Source organism: Spermophilus citellus (genome assembly GCF_964194105.1).
Source record: "Spermophilus citellus genome assembly, chromosome: 11".
NCBI classification, from domain to species: domain Eukaryota; kingdom Metazoa; phylum Chordata; class Mammalia; order Rodentia; family Sciuridae; genus Spermophilus; species Spermophilus citellus.
Window position 1 is genome coordinate 71,214,564 of NC_138192.1, and position 19,425 is coordinate 71,233,988.

At 33.9% G+C, this 19,425-nt stretch overlaps 1 protein-coding gene across 4 annotated transcripts in view; it reads left to right on the forward strand.

The window, feature by feature from the left end:
- XIRP2 (xin actin binding repeat containing 2) overlaps positions 1-19,425 on the forward strand; it is a 75,317-nt gene that overhangs the window by 35,886 nt on the left and 20,006 nt on the right. For all 4 annotated transcript variants that reach the window (XM_081261260.1, XM_081261261.1, XM_081261262.1 and 1 more), the window contains 3 exons: positions 17,428-17,514; positions 17,886-17,958; positions 18,937-19,070. In XM_081261260.1, coding sequence (XP_081117386.1) covers positions 17,428-17,514; positions 17,886-17,958; positions 18,937-19,070 — 294 coding nt within the window. The remainder of the gene's footprint in view (positions 1-17,427; positions 17,515-17,885; positions 17,959-18,936; positions 19,071-19,425) is intronic.

Here is a 19,425-nt window from a genome sequence, read left to right on the forward strand (position 1 = left end):
ATGATGGCAGTTAAATTCAACATGTGTTTGGTGGGGACAAATATTCAAACAAGGGCACCACCTATTCTCTTCTGTAAAATGATGAAGCAACAGGGTCACTTTGCTAATAAAAAGATATGGTCCATGAAAACTCTTAGTATAACATCTGGCATGTATTAGTTATTCAGTAAACACTGGCTATTGTCATCAGTAGTATTGCCATTAAAATCAAGAAAGGACCTAATCAAGTGGTACCTACTCTCAGGTTAAAATATGATTCACAGACACTTTATGTATATGTAAAAATACAAAGAAGGACTGCATTGTTATGTGCCTCACACCTTAGCATTCTTTGCAGTTCTTTCTTTAGCTCTGGGAGACAATAATTTCTTAGAAGCTTCATAAATAATTAGAAATTTGCTTAAAATGAACATACCTTTAGACATAGGTCACTCTGGAGTAGTCTGTAACTAGTACGTATTTTAAAAATTATGATAGCAGGTCTTCTTTTGAGGGAAACATCCTTAACTTCACCTCTAAGAATGAAAAGATGAGTTGGACCTTTAAGAAGGTTGAGGAGAGGGATATGCATAAACATACACTGCACAGATACACAGGGTCCTGTTTGCCACTGTGAAAGCAAGTTTGTGTTTTTCAAGTGTAAGCATATGAATTATGCAGCATTTGCTTCTGCAGACTGCTTTACTCATAGTATTGTAACAAGATGTACTGAGAATAACATAATTAATATATAAACTGAATCAAGCAGAAGAGGCTATACAATAAATGAGGAAAAGAGGAAGAGTTGAGAGTGTTTTTATTTATTTATTTATTTCTACTAGTGTTAAAGCTAGTGTCTTGTGAATTGTGGTTTCTCAGCACATTTTAGTTGAAGTATGGAAGAAAAAGAAAAGAATTTGTAAGGGGAAGGAAACTACCTCATGACATTTTATGCTTTTTGCAGCTGCAATAGTGAAGACAGATATATTTCTACAATTGTCTTAAAAAAAATACAGCAAGCGTTTGTTCAATATACAAGACCATTATGTACAAATGCTAAGATATAAGGGCTTCTATTTGCCAGAGAACTGTTTCTTTTCATTTGACACAGGCAAGGGAATCTTCCTGAACTTTCTCCAGATCGGTCAGAGCCAGTTGAAGCTCTTTCTCAGGAAAACAGAAACAGCACACCCCTTGTCCTCAAGAGGCACATAAATAAGGCTTATAGACAGGCTACATATAACAGGCTTACTATGTAAAAAATTAAAACTCTAATAACCATCTTTCACCATTTTTTTCTTCCAGACCCAGTCCTTTAATCTGTTTATCCTCCATAGCTCTTTCTCAGTGCCTGTGGCTGAGTGGATCTTGGCAATGAAAAGAACACAATAAGATTAACTTTTTAATGCTGACTCAGAAACAGAACTCAAAGAGTTTGCTAAATAAAGCACAATGGCCTCAGCCAATGATTATCTGCAACACACTTGGTACTAGATTGGTAGGGGCTGCTTTATGAAGAATTTAGTTGACTGAATTTGTTTAACTGAGCATTTCATTTCCTGACTATGCCACAGAGCTAACCATCTGGTTCTCGGAATTTTTTTCAATTTAGAAAGAAATGCAAACTCTGATACCTTTGTGGGTTTGTAGATGCATGTTAGGTGAACTGACTTTTTTCTTCCACTTTTACATCCAGAACTATCCCTGTTGTGATCATGAAGGCCCACGTCACTACTGCCTCTCAAATGTGTGTTCATGATCCTGCTATCTGAACACTTTGAGGCTGGTTGTCTCTAGCTTCTTAATCTCTGTGTCTCTGCCTTCTTACCCACATCCACCTTCCTATAGCTCTTCAGGATTAAATAATATGGTAAAATCCCATATTATTTTTATAGAAATTGAATACACAGAATTATATTTTGTGAAAATTTTCCTTGCTTGAGCTGTGAAACAAATTAGCTGCACTTACTGTGGGGAAAACAAAAGCAAAACCACAAACCTAACCCCATGAGAGCTTGTATTTCTCATGATGAAAGGTAAAAAGACATTCTCTACAAAATCAGCGAACTACAGATTCTTCCCTTAGCCTACATGGAACTCATCTGTCTAGAAATGCAGCTCACCCTCCTTATAAAACCCTTCAACCTCCTTTGCTGCAGGTTCCCTAGGGTTGAAACACAGGGAAATTGGTAGTGGGTTCCAGTGAGTTCTGTCTTTGGGTTTCTACATCTCTCAGGCCCAGAAGCAGGGCATCTTTTCAGACTACCTGACACATCTCCTCCTGCTCATACCCTGACAGTGCAGGAATTTAGAATTAAATCATTGTTCCCATTCCCATTGGGCTGGGTCATGGAATCTGGGTGGGAGCTCTGGGTATCTAAGTCTGTTTCCACCTGAGCAGCCCAGGTATTTCTGGTTTAATTGATCAGAGAGCAGGGAATTTTAAAGCTCTCCAGGTGATTCTAATATTTAGCAATGATGATGGCTGTAAGTGTTCCTACGTCCCTGGTGTGGTTGATGGTCACTCGGCTACCTCAGTCTCGGGGTGGGAGGCTAGAGATGTGGTGTCAAAGCAACACATGGACACTGGGAGCTGGTGATAGCTGGCAGGTGACAACCTCAGTCAACCTCCAAGCAAGCTCCCTTATTTTTGGAATGCATACAACTATTATAGGGTTCAGGTAGGGCATGCCCGACAATCACACATAAGCACCTTAACATCTATAAGCCAATCATCTTATGCCTATTGTAATCCTTATGCCTATTGTTACCACACTATGAGGAAACACTAAATATTACTGTTGTGATGGAAGGTAGTCTGGAAGGGTCTTTGTCCCTAAGGGAGGGGGGCTATGTGTTGGAGGGTTACATGCCCTGAAGCACTTGACTCTGGGTTTCCTGACCTGGTAGTCTGGTAGTTTGGCAACGCTGACCACGGCTTGCTAGAGCAGAGTGCCCCGTCTTGTCGTAGGTTTTCCTAGCACTCTGAGCTGCTCGTAGCTACTAGCTGTGAACCAAAAGTTATTCCAACAGATGGCAATGTGAATCTGAGCTAAGATTTGTTACTCCCAAACTGACCACTCCCCTCTTAGTTCTGGTCTGAGGCTTGTCCCCTATGCAACTCCCTCTGTCCTTGTCACTGCAGGGCTTCTTTGTTTATATGGTCATTTCTCCCTTTTTTTTTTTTTTTTTTTTGGTACCAGGGATTGAACTCAGGGGCACTTTACCACTGAGCCACATTCCTGCCCTATTTTACATTTTATTTAGAGACAGGATCTCACTGAGTTGTTTAGCACCTTGCTTTTGCTGAGGCTATCTTTGAACTTGCAATCTTCCTGCCTCAGCCTCCTAAGGTACTGGGATTACAGACATGCACCACCATGCCCAGCCATGTGGTCATTTCTATTGAGATGAATACTGCAATCAAAGATAGAGCACAAGACTGGGAAGAATACTAAGAAAGCGGGGGCTTAAAGAAATCATAGTGAAAATCATGAATATCAATCAAACAATCACTTCATAGATACCAAACTCCAGTTACTTTTGTTAATGATAGACTATGTTGAAATAGTGGATTTATGCATATATATGATATATTAGGAGATTAAAAATAAATTAAATATTTAACTGCTTCAAATTAACTAGATATATGTTAAAACATTATAATAAACCAGCTAATTAGAATAAAAATAACTAATGAAATTGATATATTTTAGTTTATTATATTGATACTCCAGTAATCAATTAAAACAGATTTCATGCATTCATTTTGCAATAGTTTAATTCAAAATTGTTTTAATAGAATTTTACAGTCTATATACTTAATGTCTCTTGTTTGTACCTTTGATATTTCTTTATCAATAATATTTTGTGATAGACACAGAGTTTTACATAATCATAAAGTGAAAAACCTTATTAAATGATGTAGTAAAGATTCTCATAGCCACCTGGCTCTTTACATAACTAAGCTAATGTGTGATCTTTCCCTGGGTTACAAGGCGTGCTCATGAAATGTAAGACTGTCTTCTGTTATCCACTAACATCAATCACGTTACTTTACGGTCACACACTGTAACTCTCAACCTCTTCTGTCCTCAAATGAGGTTGGTGGTAATTGCTTACTGTCTGCTAAGGTGTGACTATAAAGTCTTAGTCATGTCCCTTTGCAATTTGCCCTTTCAGCTTCTTGTTACAGAACCTGTTGGCTTATGAGTTACTCTGCTGGTGCATAGAGGGTTCACTCCTCCCTCCCCTGAAGGAACACTGCAGGCCATTCCAGTACATCATTATAAAGGGAAACTCATTTCCACCCCACACTGTGCAGACAAGGGCAACCATTGTCCTGGGTCTTTTGTGAAAATTTCATCTTCTTGGTTAATAGTGCAGTCTGTATAATACATTGATTCAGCATCAGTTCCTTTTCTGCTTTGATAAAACTAAGTGAACTAATGTTCTTGGTGACTTCAATGGATTTAGGAATATTAACATAGGAAGAGTGTCCTGGCCCTGTTTCTCAGGAAATCAGGGCCTCAGGGGATAGTCCTAATACCAATAAGTAAGACTTATTTCAAGTGCTTTTAAAACATCTTGGATTGGTTGCATTTTTTTCCCCTATAATTCATCTTACTCATTCTCCAAAATAGAATTTGTGGGAGTAAGGTTTATTCCAGTTATTGGAGCTCCATTACAACAACCTCTCTTCTTCTTAATGATATTTTTGGGTCTGCTGTTTCCATAGACCTGTTTGTTCTTAGAAAATACCTTTTCAATTTCATTTAGAGAAGACAATGCACTTACATTTATATCTTTCATTCCTTTAAAGTAAAATGAATGGAGCTTGCTTTAGGAAAGGAGTGTTGTGTTCTCATATCAGGGCCAATTTGTTGAGGAAGTGATAACCAATTCCTTTCCCAAAGAAATAAGATCAGAGAAGAGCAGTTCCTCCATACTTGTGCAGGTGGTTTTAAAAAGTATTTTATGTGGATAAAGAGGTGAAATACATATTTTGTTTACATAATGGAATTTTGTATCTTTTATAAGAAGGGATGAACATTGAGAAAAAGTTGAAATAAAAGAAAAAATTTTGCATTGCCCTTTCTGTCTAAAGGTTCATATTAACTTAGAAATATAAATAATATTTTTGTATAATTACATTGAACATAATTCCCAAGTGTATAGATAATATTTTCCAATATGCTAATTAAATTTACTATATTTTCAAGTTTTATAATCAAATAGCTACAGAATTTTCCGTTCTTAGATTTTGTTATTTTGTGAGAAGCGAGAAAATACATAACAAAAGAAACCATTAACATTATATAATCATTACACTAGTAGAACTTAGTAAAATCTATAAAATGTCTTTTCCATATAGTTACTTTTATGAAAATAGATGTTTTCTGTAAGTACTTGACATCAGAGGATATTATTAGCTCTTTCCGCTTCTTCTGGGTCTGTATTTCTCAAAATAATTCCTTCCTCATAGGTCTTTGAAAATGATTGGATTGAGTCAAGCTCATTTATTCTTTTGGATGTTCATTTTGTTATTAATTTGCATAATTACAAACAAATTAGCATGCTAAAAAAAACTGAAAGAACACAAGGCCTGAGAAAAGGAAGCGGTGCTAAGAGGTTCTGTCCTTAGAACCACACTATTATAGAGAGATGTTTGAGAAACTGATCATTTTTTCCAGCTTCTTCACAAAACTCAACACTACGGGGCAATGAGCAAGATTATATCTTCTAACTGCCCTTTCTTGATTCTTTCTCCTTCTCACCTGAGTGATCTACCTGGACATAATAAAGAGAGAATTGTGCATCTCCTTAGGAATGATGAATGAGGGGAGGTGACTTCATTTCCCACCCCATCAGGAGAACAGGGCACTTTACATACCAGCCACTAGATCGATACCAAAAGGAGAAGCCAAGTGCTCAATCGACCTTTCTTATCCTGAGGTAAATACCAGTGCCCTCTGGAGACATAATACACTACAATTTATCTTACCCTTGTCTTTAGGGTACAAATTATAATAATCTAAGGTAGCAATTTGACATATTGCAATGTTTAGATACATTTGGGGGAGTGTATTAGGCTGGGTTTTTATTCATGAGTCTTTTATCTTAAGCACTTTATATCATGATTCTAAAAATAGAAACAAATAGAAGCCATCCAAACCATATTTTCTTTTCTTTCTTTTCCTTTCCTTTCTCATTCTCTCCCTCCTCCTTTCTTCCTTCCCTTTATCCTTCCCTCCCTCCCTTTCTTTCTTTCCTTTTAATAAATTTAATTAATTTTAATTAATTTAATTAATATTCTTCTCTCTTCCCTTTTTAATTTGAAAATCAAGAAAGTTTTCCTCTTTCTCCCATGAGTATAATCCCTTCTTTTCCTCACAATGTAAGCATTTCCTTACTGTGTAGGGATTATGATTATGAGGAAGTATACCATTGAGCTTATATTATACATCCTGAAAAATATATATTGAATACCTCACTTACTGCTTTAAAAAAAAAACAAAAAAACCTTGGTTCAAATATCTGATTGATGGGATTCTAGTCAATACACTATGATCGTGGCATATCATGTTATTTTGCAAATTGTGGATAGCATTACTCCTTAAACCCCTCTTACTGGTTATGTTGTTGTGTAGTCAATGTGTAAAAAGCTAGTTGTCAAATTTTAAAGAAATTTTATGTTATTCAGTGCAATTGGCCTTGTATATTTTCCGATAATTATCAATAATCAATGTAGCCCTTTCAGTTTCTTTCGGTGCTTCCCCAACTTTTGTCTCAGCAGCTTACCAATGAAGACACTGAGATTGAAATTAGTTATGACTTGTTTACCTGATATCTCACTTTAACTGATGACAAATTCTAGCCAACACCCAACACTCCTATCTGCCTCACTAATCACTTTCCACTTCCCAAATTGCTTGTAGATACATTCACCAATAAAATTACAACTTAGTACCCTTTTAGATATCCCCATATTTCCTTGTTTTTTTTAAAAAAAATTAACTGATCAAACTATTTATTTTTAGTCATAGTTAAGATTTTCCCTAAAATGTCTTGTTTGCACAGACAACATTGTAATGCTTAGATCAAAGCCAAATCTAATTTATTCTTCCTCCTTGTTAGGATTTTATATAGGGATTAAACATGTCATCCCTCCCATCCCCCAAAAAAGACTGAGGCCATAAAGACTCAGAGTGATAGAAAATAAAAGGAGTCACACTTGTATAATAAGAACTTGTGACACTTAGAAGGCAAATTGTGTTGCCTCAAAGTCTTCCTATGTGTCTTTGTATAATCACATGAAACTCATATTAACCTAATAAAAATAAGAAAGAAGCCTAAATCAGATTGAAAGTGCTTTCAACTATGTTATAAATTGTTGAAAATGATGGGAACTAGTTTTGTGGTTTTAACTGGTCTCCATTTGGTTAAAAAGCTGTCAGTGTTCATGACCGATACTTTCTTAACAAGTGTTAATTTTTGATGCCTGAACCTCCTTCTTTTCCACCACCAAATGAGGCAGAACCAGTCACCACTAGAAGCTGAAAATAGGCACTTCCTCTCCTAGCCTTCCTGGTATCTAGGATCCAGATCTGTGAACTAGACTGCACTAATAGGGCACCTCCAGCTAAGAATATATATAAGAAATTAGTGAGATTAGAAACTGGGACCCCCCACAGAATCAGTTTTGGTGATGGCCGTGGCAGAGAATCACAACATCCAATTCCAATAATAACAATTCCAGAAATAAGACACAGCATGCACTATTAATGTTGCTGGCAGTGAGCCTGGTCTGGATCATGTGGCAGTAGCAAGGGTGGGCTCACCTTATAGTTTCACAATTGTATTCTGCACTGTTACTGGTTACAAACCCTCCGGTCCTGGGGAATCTTTGAGAGGCACTACAACATCTCTTCAATAAAATCCCTTTTTTTGTTTAAATTAGTCAAATTCCAATGCTTCTAACTAGAAGTTATGACTGATCAAAAAGATCTAACACCAAAGTTAACATTCTTTATTATTGAGATGAGAGTCATATAATAGTGTCTTTTAGGAAAAGGGTAAGGGTGGAAAGAATTATACAATAGTAGATTAAATAACTATGAACTGACCATTCACAAGGTATTAGTTCATAAAAGAACCATAGAGTAACTAAATAGTGATCATGAACCCACACTTAGCCATGTCTCCAGGGAATACTTCCATGCTCCAGAGAGCAGAATGGTTTTGAAGGATCATAATATGTACATTCTTCTTTTTGCTTCTCTCTGTTTTAGTTAAACCTCTGATTCACTACTTTTCTAATACAGAAAAAAAAATGCATGCATTAGGAAATGCTTCTTTTTAGTTTCTGTAATGAATTATACCATGAGATTATCTGATTCATTGACATCACCTTCCTCTCATTAAATCTCTGCCCACACCCACCTTTGACTTTGTTTACTACAGGGGGAATACTGAACTATTACAAAAATGTTTGATGTAAATAAGTGTGTGATAAATATGTAAAGGTAGTAAATATGGCTGTGGCATTCATTAGACAGGGTTTTGTATATGTTAATTTATTTACTCCTCACAATAACCTTCAAAGATAGGTACTATTATTTTTTCCTGTTTTTTTTTTCCAAAAAGAAACAAACACATAGATGTAGATGGTCTAACTAATGTTCCCAAGGAATGCGAACAAATGTGATACTCATCCTGGAAGGCTGATTCCAGACCTGTCCTGTACATTTACTTACTTATTTTTATTCAGCTGGTTATCACTAAGGACTCACCATATGTCAAGAACAAAAAAATCAATAAAGAATATGACATTATTTTGCCCTCAAGGAGCTTACTCTATCAGAAAAACAGACATAAAACAGATGCAGTATGGTAGATGCTATGATAGAAAATATAAATGAGGCTCACTGGGAAACATGGACACTATGATAAACTTTAGTCTGAGTGAAAGATAATCAAGAAGGACATCTAAAGGCAAAAAATGCTTCAGCTGAAACTTGGAATAATTTTCCAGGAATACAGAATGTATTCTAGTCAAAGAGATAACTGGTACAAAAGGTAAAATTCTTTGATATACTTGTGAATACATTGAGAAAGAATTGAAGCATGTAGGTGGAGATGTAGGCAACAGATTATAGAGAAAAGTATATGCCATGTTAAAGAATTTTTACTGCATTCTCAGGAGATCAAGAGCCATCAAAGAAATACAGAACTAAACTAAATAGATATGCCTTTAAGTAAGATTATTCTGACTCTACTATAGAGTTGATATAAAGGAAGTTAAGATTAGATGGAAGAAGACAAATTAGGAGACTATCAAAGTAGTCCAGGTTAAACATCTGAGGACTTCAAAGGGTCAGAAGCTCTAGGGCAAAGAAGGCCCTGGCTCAAGGGGCATACAAACAGCATTAAGTAGCATAGGTGTACTCTTAAAATTGCTCTCATTTGTTATACTTTTATGTTTATATCCTAGTCTTATGTATATATAAACATATACAAATATATATACATATATATTTATATACACATCTATATATGTATTTATGTGTGAATTGAAAGTACATATATTTCTATAATGGATTGAGATATATATATATATATATATATATATATATATATATATATATACATACACACACATTTAGCATACATCAACATAAAACTTCTAGAAAATACCTTCTATTTATTGTAAATAGAATGTTTTTATGTAAGCTTCTTTTTAGTTGATCAAATAAATATTGTCATGTATATAACTAATATGATATGTTTGGGGACCTGATTAAGAGTACATCTTTCTTGTGTTCTTTTCATGAATCTTCATCTATATTTAACTCTGGGATGTGGCTCCTTAAGTGATACTTTTAGATAAGAAGAGAACAGTAAGGGTTCTAGCAGCTAAAGCTGGCATCGCTTCCACAGAATTCTCCCTTCTGGAAGACAAACATTTTTTTTTTAACTTTTAAACTGTTAAGATTTAGATATAAGGTATCCCCCAAAAGCTCATATGTGAGATAATACTAGAACATTCAGAAGTGAAATGACTGGGTTATGAGAGCCTTTAACTAATCAGTACATTAATTCACTGGTAGGGATTAACTGGCTGGTAATTGTAGGTAGGTAGGGTATGGTTGGAGGAGGTGGGTTACTGGGAATGTGACTTTGAGGAATGTATTTTGTCCGTCCTGAAAAAGGCTTTCTCTGCTTCCTGACTTTCATATCCTGAACTGCATTCCTTCTCCACACCCTTCCACCATGATGATCTGCCTCACTTTGGGTCCAGAACTGTGGAGTTGAATTCTATGGAGTCTATATCTCTGAAACTGAGTACCAAACAAAGTTTTCCTCCTCTAAAATTGTTCTTGTCAGTTCTTTTTGTCATGACAGAGAAGAAGCTGTCTAAAATATAAACTAAGTAAACTTTATTAAAAATGACATTTGCTCTTTATAGTTAAATATGACCAAATCTCAATTGTTAAGGAGTCAGTCATAAAAAAGATGTGATTATTTGAAAAACAATTCTCTGAAAAACTAATGCAATAAACTTGCATAATTCATCAACTACATATATTTAGAATTCATGTTTCAAGGGAATATCAAGCTAAATGAGCCTATACCATTAAATATATGTGTATATGTATATGCACATCATAGATGTAGAGGCAGATGAAGATATGTTCACTTATTTAAAAATGCTGACAATATTTAGCATAATGCATGAAATAGCCAATGTTCAATAACTGTTGGTTGAATAATTAAATGCATAGGTCAGTCTATATGAGTCATTCATATTTAAAGATGCAGTGTTCTCAAAGGAATAAGTCACTACTTAAATTGTTTCAGATGTTTTGCATCAAATTAGTCTGTTTAGGTCCAATAATACAGCTAGTGCAATCCCCAAATCATAGACAGAACTGCTATTGAATCAAGTAAAAAAACTAAAGGCTTCACTTCTATGTTTATTTTTTTTATTTTTATTTTTATTTTTTATTTGTTTTAATTAGTTACACATGATAGTACAATGACCTTGACATATCATACGTTTGAATCAGATGGGATATAATATCTCATTTTCCTGAGTTTATTATCATACAAAGAATTAGGACTTAAAATTGCCTTGACTATCCTTTGCCATTGATGGGTTTAAATGCTTTTTTATTGTTGTATTATTCCTATACATAATAATGGGGTTCATTTTGACATATTCATAAATGCATATAGCATAATGATTCATTTCAATTCCCAGTACTTCTCTTTTTTTCTCCCTTCCTCTCCATCCCAATACTCTTCCTCTACTCTGCTGGTCTCACTTCTATATATTTATTGTTCTTTTTAATTGGTACATGAGAGTTATACATAAACGTGTTATATTCATACATGCATGTGCATAATTTGTTCAGTATTTTCCCCAGTCCCTTCCCTCCTCCTTCTTCCTTGATCCCCTTCTTCTACTAAACTGTTCTCTATTCTACTTTTAAGACATCTACCTTTTTAAAAACTTCTCATTTCTCTCTGGGTTCTGTAAATGAGGGAAAACATTCAATACTTGATTTTTCTGAGTCTTAATGTTCTCCAGTTTCATCCATTTGCCAACAAATGACATAATTTACGTCTTCTTATAACTGAGTAGAACTCCATTGTACATTTATATCACACTTCCTTTATCCACTTACTTGTTAACAGGTATCTAGGTTGGTTCCACAATTTGCCTATTGTGAATTGCACTGCTATAGACATTGGTCTGCATATATCACTATAGTATACTGATTTTAGTTTTTGGATAAATCCTAAAAAGTGGGATGGTGGGTAATATGGAGGTTATATTTCTAGACTTTAAAGGATTCTCCAAACTGCTTTTCAGAGTTTTTGTACTAATTTGCAGTCCCACCAAAAATTCATGAGTATATCTTTTTCCCTACATCTTCACCAGAACTTATTATTATTTCTATTCTTAATGATTGCCATTCTGACCGGAGTGAGGAGAAATCTCAGTATAGTTGACCAGAATAAGGAAAAATCTGTGTATAGATTCAATTTTCATTTCCCTCATTGCTAAGGATGTTGAACATATTTTCATATATTCATTGGCCATTTGCATTTCTTATTTTAAAAAATGTCTGCTTAGTTCATTTGCCCATTTATTCATTGAGGGGCTTTGGTGGTAATTTTTGAGATCTTTATGGATCTCAGATATTAATTCCCTGTTGGAAGAGTAGCTGGCAAAGATTTTTCTTCCATTGTGTAGGCTTGCTCTTCAAGTATAAATTATTTTCTTTGGTGTGCAGGAGCTTTTTAACTTGAGGCCATCCCACCATCCCACTTGTTTGTCCTTGGTTTCATTTATTGAGCTTTAGGAGTCTTATTAGGTGGTGCTTACACCAATATGCTCACACCAGTATGTTGACCTTATGTTATCTTCAAGCAGTTACAGTATTTCTGGTCTAATCCTAATTCTTTAAGTCCCTTTGAGTTGATTTTTATGCAGTTTGAGAAATAGGGTTCTAGTTTCATTCTTCTATGCATGGTCACCCAGTTTTCCCAGCATCATTTGCTAAAAAAAGCTATCTTTTATTGCTCAAGACTATGTTAGCTAATCTCGGTCCATTCATACAAATTTAAAATGAGGATAAAGCATTGCTTTTCATTGTCGTCATAAATTTCTCAACTTAGTTTTTGACATTGTAGTGATTCTTCCCAATGCAATCTTCTCCTCTGATGATGCCAACTACCTTGTACAGCATCATCGCACTGCCCACATTTTTCCTTAGATGTTCTGATCCCTTGAATTATTATCAAGCACTCTCATTCTGAGCACACTCTATAAAGTGATTGAACGCTATTGTTACACACATCTGCTTTAGTAACTTCACCTACCAATTATGAAAATATTCAGTAACAAGATTATAAGACAAAATGCCAAAAAATAATCATAGGGCTGTATGGAAAATTCCAGAATCTCAAATTTTAAAGCAAGATAAAACCAACTATAAAATTTTCACACCCTAAGGAGAAAAAGTGACAATTTCCCCTTGCATTCATTTATCGACATTTTATTTCCCATGTCCTATGCACTGAGAAGCTAAACATTGCAATTTGAGGACCAGTGTGAGACTCACTTCAGTTAAAGGAGAGAGTCCTATTAGAAAGTGATGACTGTGAAACATGAGAGGAAAATAATAGAAATGTGTACTGATAGTCATAGGAAGAGAAAGAGAAACGAGGGAGAAGCAGGAACAGCTAACCCTGTAAAGAAAAGTCAAGGAAAATTTCAAAAAGAAAATAATTTTTGAGCCAAGCTTTCAAAAGGTTATAGTGAATATGATAAACTCTAGCACAAAACCAAAGGATGTCAGATGTTATATAGTAAGTTTTAGTGTAGTGTTTTCAAAAAATAGAGAAAACTTAAGCAAAAGAAAACATGTGTGTATATGCAAATCAAGATAAGCACAATGTATCCACCACAGATTTTGTACTCATCACTTAAAAGAAATGATGACCCTTTCAAACTTTGTCTCCACTGCCAATTTGGCATGATAACTAGCATGTTTTTGTAGTTTAGGTCTGTCTTGCACAAAAAAGTAAATAATGATAATACCCTTTCTAGTTTTACTAAAAATGAGATTAGGTACAGGAAAAAATGTTGAATAACTGGCATTGAGGTTGAACTTCTATTTTTTCCACTCTGGTGAGACAGATATCTACTATTCTTTCAGTCTTTCCTTACCTGTTTTTTCTATTGGGTATATTCCTAACAATCATTGTGAGCCACCATTAAAAATTATTTTTTCTCACTCATTGCATCAAAATGAGTTTGCATTTTTATTGGAAAAGTTTGCAATGTCTTTTCCTATATTCATAACAACAATGACAAGTTGGGTAGGCAGAACACAAACTATTTTTTGTGCTGGAAAAATCTCTTCCAAAGATGTATATATCAACAATAGATCTTTTGGTAATATACTTGGCTAATATATGAGCAAATTTCAGATTGATGTGAGCCATGCAAACATTATAGGATTGCTTTGTAATTAGGTTAAAATTTCTCTTTTATATTCCAAATTTAGATCATATATATTATTTATTTTCTTTCCTTTAGTGGATGCTTGGAATTCAAAAGCTGGATTTAAGTGTGATTTAGCTATTTGTCCAAGATTACAATAAACCGAGTTGAGGAAAGAGTTAGTACTAATCCCTGAATCCTGGTTACTGGTTAATCCATCTGTGAACAAAATAGCATTTTTGTGTCTTGCAGCCTGGTCTATATTTGAATTTAATTTTCAGCAACCAATTTCATGAATCATTTCATGTGAGTTTATCTATGGTGTTCTGACTAGAATTCTTTATTATATTTTATTTGTGTAATTTGATTTCTGCCTTAGCATTATAATGATTCATTCTTTTACTTAACTCTACATGCTATAGACACCAGAAATTGGGAAGAAAGTAAGTCACATGTAAAATCCAAATTAAAGTTGGGAAACAGAAAAAATGATGGAAACAAAATCTTGGAATATCTTAAGACAGATTTCATGTAAGTTAAAACAACCAGGGGGCAGTAAAATTGATGCCATGATTCTAACATACCAAACTAGGGTAGCAATTACAGTTCTATTTAATAATAGAACATAAATGCTGAAGTCGACACAACTATAAGCAAAATTTATGTATGTTTGTATGGCTCATGTTGTGCCATTTCCTACAAGAAAATATGTTTAGAGATGATAGGCATAGATTGTTTTCACCTGATTAGATGCATTCTAAGTACAAAGTGTTTGCTGCAGAAAATGATAAATTTTGAAATATATGACAAAAATACATTTCTTTATAGTTTTTCTACTCAGATTATTTTGCATTTTTTTTCTCCACACAGAGATTCATGTCACTTTATTCTCTCAGTATGACAATTGGTGGAAGGTATTGGAACTTAAAATGTCTGTGGATATCAGAAAGGGTTTAGAAAAACACCAACTTGGTTTTAAATTTTAGGAAGTGATAGGGATGATAACCCGAAAACTATATACCTGACCAAAAATGCCAGCCCCTCTTTGTTTCAGCCAGATACTTCTATATTGAAATATGAACCTACAGTCGTCAGATCTTCAGAGTTTTCAAAAGCAGGAAGAAATATTGATTTCTGTAGGTGTTCAGTAATCCAAAGTTTTTAAATGACAGTGTGGATCATTTGCAGATGTCATTAGGACACAGATGGCAGATAGACCTCTGGGTAGAGACATGACTCAATAAAATATCTGTGGTGCCCCTCAGTAAAGACCTTGGCTCTAGTCAGGTTTTCATTCTCTTTTGCTGCTTCACAGTCTGTTCATTACCTCTTCCAACTTCTCAGTGTCTGCAGAATAAGTCATGGGATATTTACACCCTATCTCTGTAGGCACGAGATTTGTCACTGTTGAAAAGAGTTGTCCTTTGTACCCAAGCCTTTTTTCTATCTGCCTTATTCACTGATTCTTATGGTTCCCTCCAGCACAATGCTATTAATGCACTTAAATAAAACTTGATTATGTAAGGCATCTTATATGGAATTCTGATCCTTTGAACTTAAAGGAAAGAACATGGATTGCTTAGTTTCTATCTATAATCTTTCTCGAGAAAGTAAAGCATTTTGTGTATTATTCTGTTCCCAGTTTCTAGACCACCTTTGGAAAGTATAAGTTTCAACAGAATTAATTTACTAATTGAAGGTTCTATTTCATTCATTTATTTATTCATTATGTGAACTTTTCCTTAGCACAGTTGTGGGTCAAATATAGTATCAAATATCATTTGAAATATGTAGATCACTAACAAAAGCTAGGAAGACATTATGTTCAGGAAAAAAATCTTTAGTGTACTTCAATTTAATGAATTACAACCTAAGTTTTAAAGTGTAAGCCCACATTTTTACTTTATTTGCTTATAAAACTCTTGGGAGTTGTCTTAACTATGCTTCTTAATTCTCCTTACTAGAGAAGTACAATAAAGCTGGATTGTAAGATACATCTCTAAATAAAGAATGAACTGCTCCTTGGTTAACTAGACCCTTAACCTTGTATTCCAAACACTTTTGGAGCAAATGTCATGTACTCTTAGTAGCAAGGAAAGGACTGGTCAAGATCTCATTAATTAAATATTTTACAGTTATTCTTGGTTTAAAAAATGTGATAGTTTAAAACTAACTCACAGTGAAAAACAAACTTTAGTGTTCCTATTTAGTTAATAATGATAACATACCTTAGCTCACTTGACTATTTTTTACTAAAACAGATTTTTTAAAATCAGATGTCAAAAAATAATATTTGTTAGTCATTTAGATATCAAGATAAAAGTAAAGTTCAAGGTTCAAATACATTCAAACACATATGTGCTTATAAAGAGAGGGTGTCTATATCCTTATTTTTTTGATGTTAGGATTTGTACCAGTATGCTAAGTACTTTGTGATATCAACCCATATTATACTCATGTCAGAATAATATTCTATAATGAAAGCAAGGCTGGATCACCAAAATTATCAGAAGCTCAAAGTTTTCAATTCAGTTAGGGTCAACTGTCTTAACTTTACCAAAATCAAAAGTAGCTCCATGAAAAAAGATAATGAGATATACACTATCATAACATGGCCTGTGTATATTGGTTATATTTAGCGATCAGTTTTTAATTGAACTCTTAATGAGTAATCACATCAGATGGCCAAATTGAAGAACAGATGTGTTTTTGATAAATAAAAATGTGATTTATGATCAACAAAATATATTTCTTTTTCATCAAGAATTTTTATTATGTATCACTTTTTATTTATTGCTTTTATTTTTTTAAGTTTTTTATTTTTCTAATTAGTTACACAAGACAGTCAAAATATTCGTGAAGTCCATCTTTCTCATATTGAATACAAGATGCACCACTAACATTTGTGATCTATGTTCTAATCCAGAATGTGAATATATTAAATTATTTTGCAAAAGGAAATTGGGATTGCAGAAGGAACAAAAGTGCTAATTAACTGATGGTATGACAGGGATATAATTCTTGATTATCTGAATTGGTCCAATGTGATCATAAACGCCCTTAAAAGTGGAAGAAAGGATCAGACAGAAGGTAGCAGTGGAAAAAGGTCTTGGCCCGGTATGAGGGGCCAAGAACCTAGAAAGGTGGGCAGCTTCCAAAATCTGTGGAAGGCAAGGGAATGTATTCTCCTCTAAAGTCTACAGAAGGAATGCATGTCTTCTGATACCTGCTGAGACTTCCAAGCTACAAAATATAAAATAACAACATTATGCAGTTTTAAAAAATTAAATGTTTACTGCTTTGTTATAGCAGCCAATCAAATTTCAGAAACTTCATATTTTTTATAGAATACTCTGTCAATGAAATTATATTAGTTTAGATGTTCAAACTTTTCTTAAGGCTTTTCTGTTTGTTTGCTTGCTTATTTTCAGGAGGTAATCCATAGCAGTCAGGAAATGAGAAGAAATGATCAAGAAGTTTCCAAAGCACATGGAATTGATGTTCTCCAAACAGAAATGGTAACTACTTAGAGAAACAATACTTTCAAACAGCTTCCAAAACTCTGTGCAAGTTCTTTGTTGTTTTTGTTGTAAATTTTGCTTTTATTGTCCTTTATGTATATTATAGAAATAGATACTGATATATCAGTGTCTCTCTATTTTCAAGTTGAAATTCTTTTATAAGAATATGATTGCACTTTAGGTAGTGATTCAAATTTTTTTCTAACTCAAGTTCTTTCATTAAAATAAATGATAGAAACTTAATTACCATCTCTCAATTTATACTGAAGTCTTACATAAAATCACTAAAATGAAGAATATTATACATAGTATTAAAATCACTGACTCCTGAAAAACAATAACTTTGTAAAAATTATTTTTAAATACAGGTGTCTCATCTTGAAAAGCACACCGAGGAACTAAAACAAGCTTCTCAGTTTCAACAGTATGTTCAAGAAACAGGTAAGGGCCTGTATTACTGGCCCAAATATATCTTTTTCTGATTGTTGTGTGTGTGTGAGTTTGAATGGAGAACTTCCAAAGTCCAGTTCTCCCTACTGAGTAACTTTAGTAACTGTGACTCATGATCTTAAAGTGGGCAGGATAGTGTTTCTACATAATTAGATTTTGCCTGTGGTAATGGATGCAATATGTTTTTAAAATAGTTCACTGCTCATTACCCCTGAACTTTAAGGTTCATCCTTAAAGTCAAAAGGTGACAAGATAGTCACTTCTGAATTCTATTTTTTACCTCTGAGATCTAAATACAACTTGATGCCTATCAAGTTCCCTGGTAATAGAATTATCTGTGATATGTTCATTTTAGTGACAAATTTAAGTACTACTAAGCCTAGTCCTATAATGTACAAATAGGAGATTAGAACAATTTTATTCATGTAAGAAAAGTACAGTTTTTCAGCTTATATTAGGGGAAAGACTCTTAAAGCCCAGAAGAAGTGAAAGTGAAATTCAATCCAACAGTGACCCAAATATTACTTCAATGGCTTGGCTATCTGTAATTTGGTTTTCAGTTTAAAAAAAAAAAAAAAAAAAAAAAAAAAAAAACTTCTGATCTTCTTTCTTTTGTTTTATAACTTTTACTCTTTTTTTCTAAGAAGAGAAGTGAAACCTTATTGAAAAATATTTGGAAATTTGTTTGCTTGCTTATTTTCAGGAGGTAATCATAGCAGTCAGGAAATGAGAAGAAATGATCAAGATCCTTTCCAAATATAACTTCCAACATCTTTCTTCCTGTATTTTCTTTCTATATTTCTTGCTATATTTCTAAATTATATAACAAATCAATGGCATATGCATAAATGTATCCCTTGAATCTTTTTATTTATCTTACATTGTGGTGTTTCCCATAGCATTATAATTTTTTCTTTAATATAATCTTATTCATTATATAATATCCCTAATGTTCTTGTCTGTTTGTAGTTATTGATACACCTGAGGATGAAGAAGTTCCTAAGGTTTCAACTAAGTTTCTAAAAGAGCAATTTGAAAAATCTGCCCAGGAAAAGGTCCTTTATTCTGACAAAGAGACAACAACCCCTGCCAAGCAGATGAAGGTAAGGTAATTTCTCTACATGGAGATACTTAAAATGTAAAATCAGATTTAAGTGCATAAATTTTTCAAGTTATTGAATTTTAAGGTGTTTTTTCAAAAACAACAACCTTGAACTAGATAGCTCTTATTCTGTCCCAGAAGAAGAATACTGATCTACACAAGAAAAGAGGCAGAGTAAAAAACTTTTCCCGGTACAGCAAATGAGGGAAGAAAAAGTACATAAGGCTCTAAAGTCTATAACTAAGAGCAGGTAAAGTAATTAAGTCAATTTTAAATGTCAGAGACTTACTCTCTTCTGTTTAAAATTCCAAGGAAAACAAAAACTACTCTCAAAAGTACTTCAAGACTTTCACTAT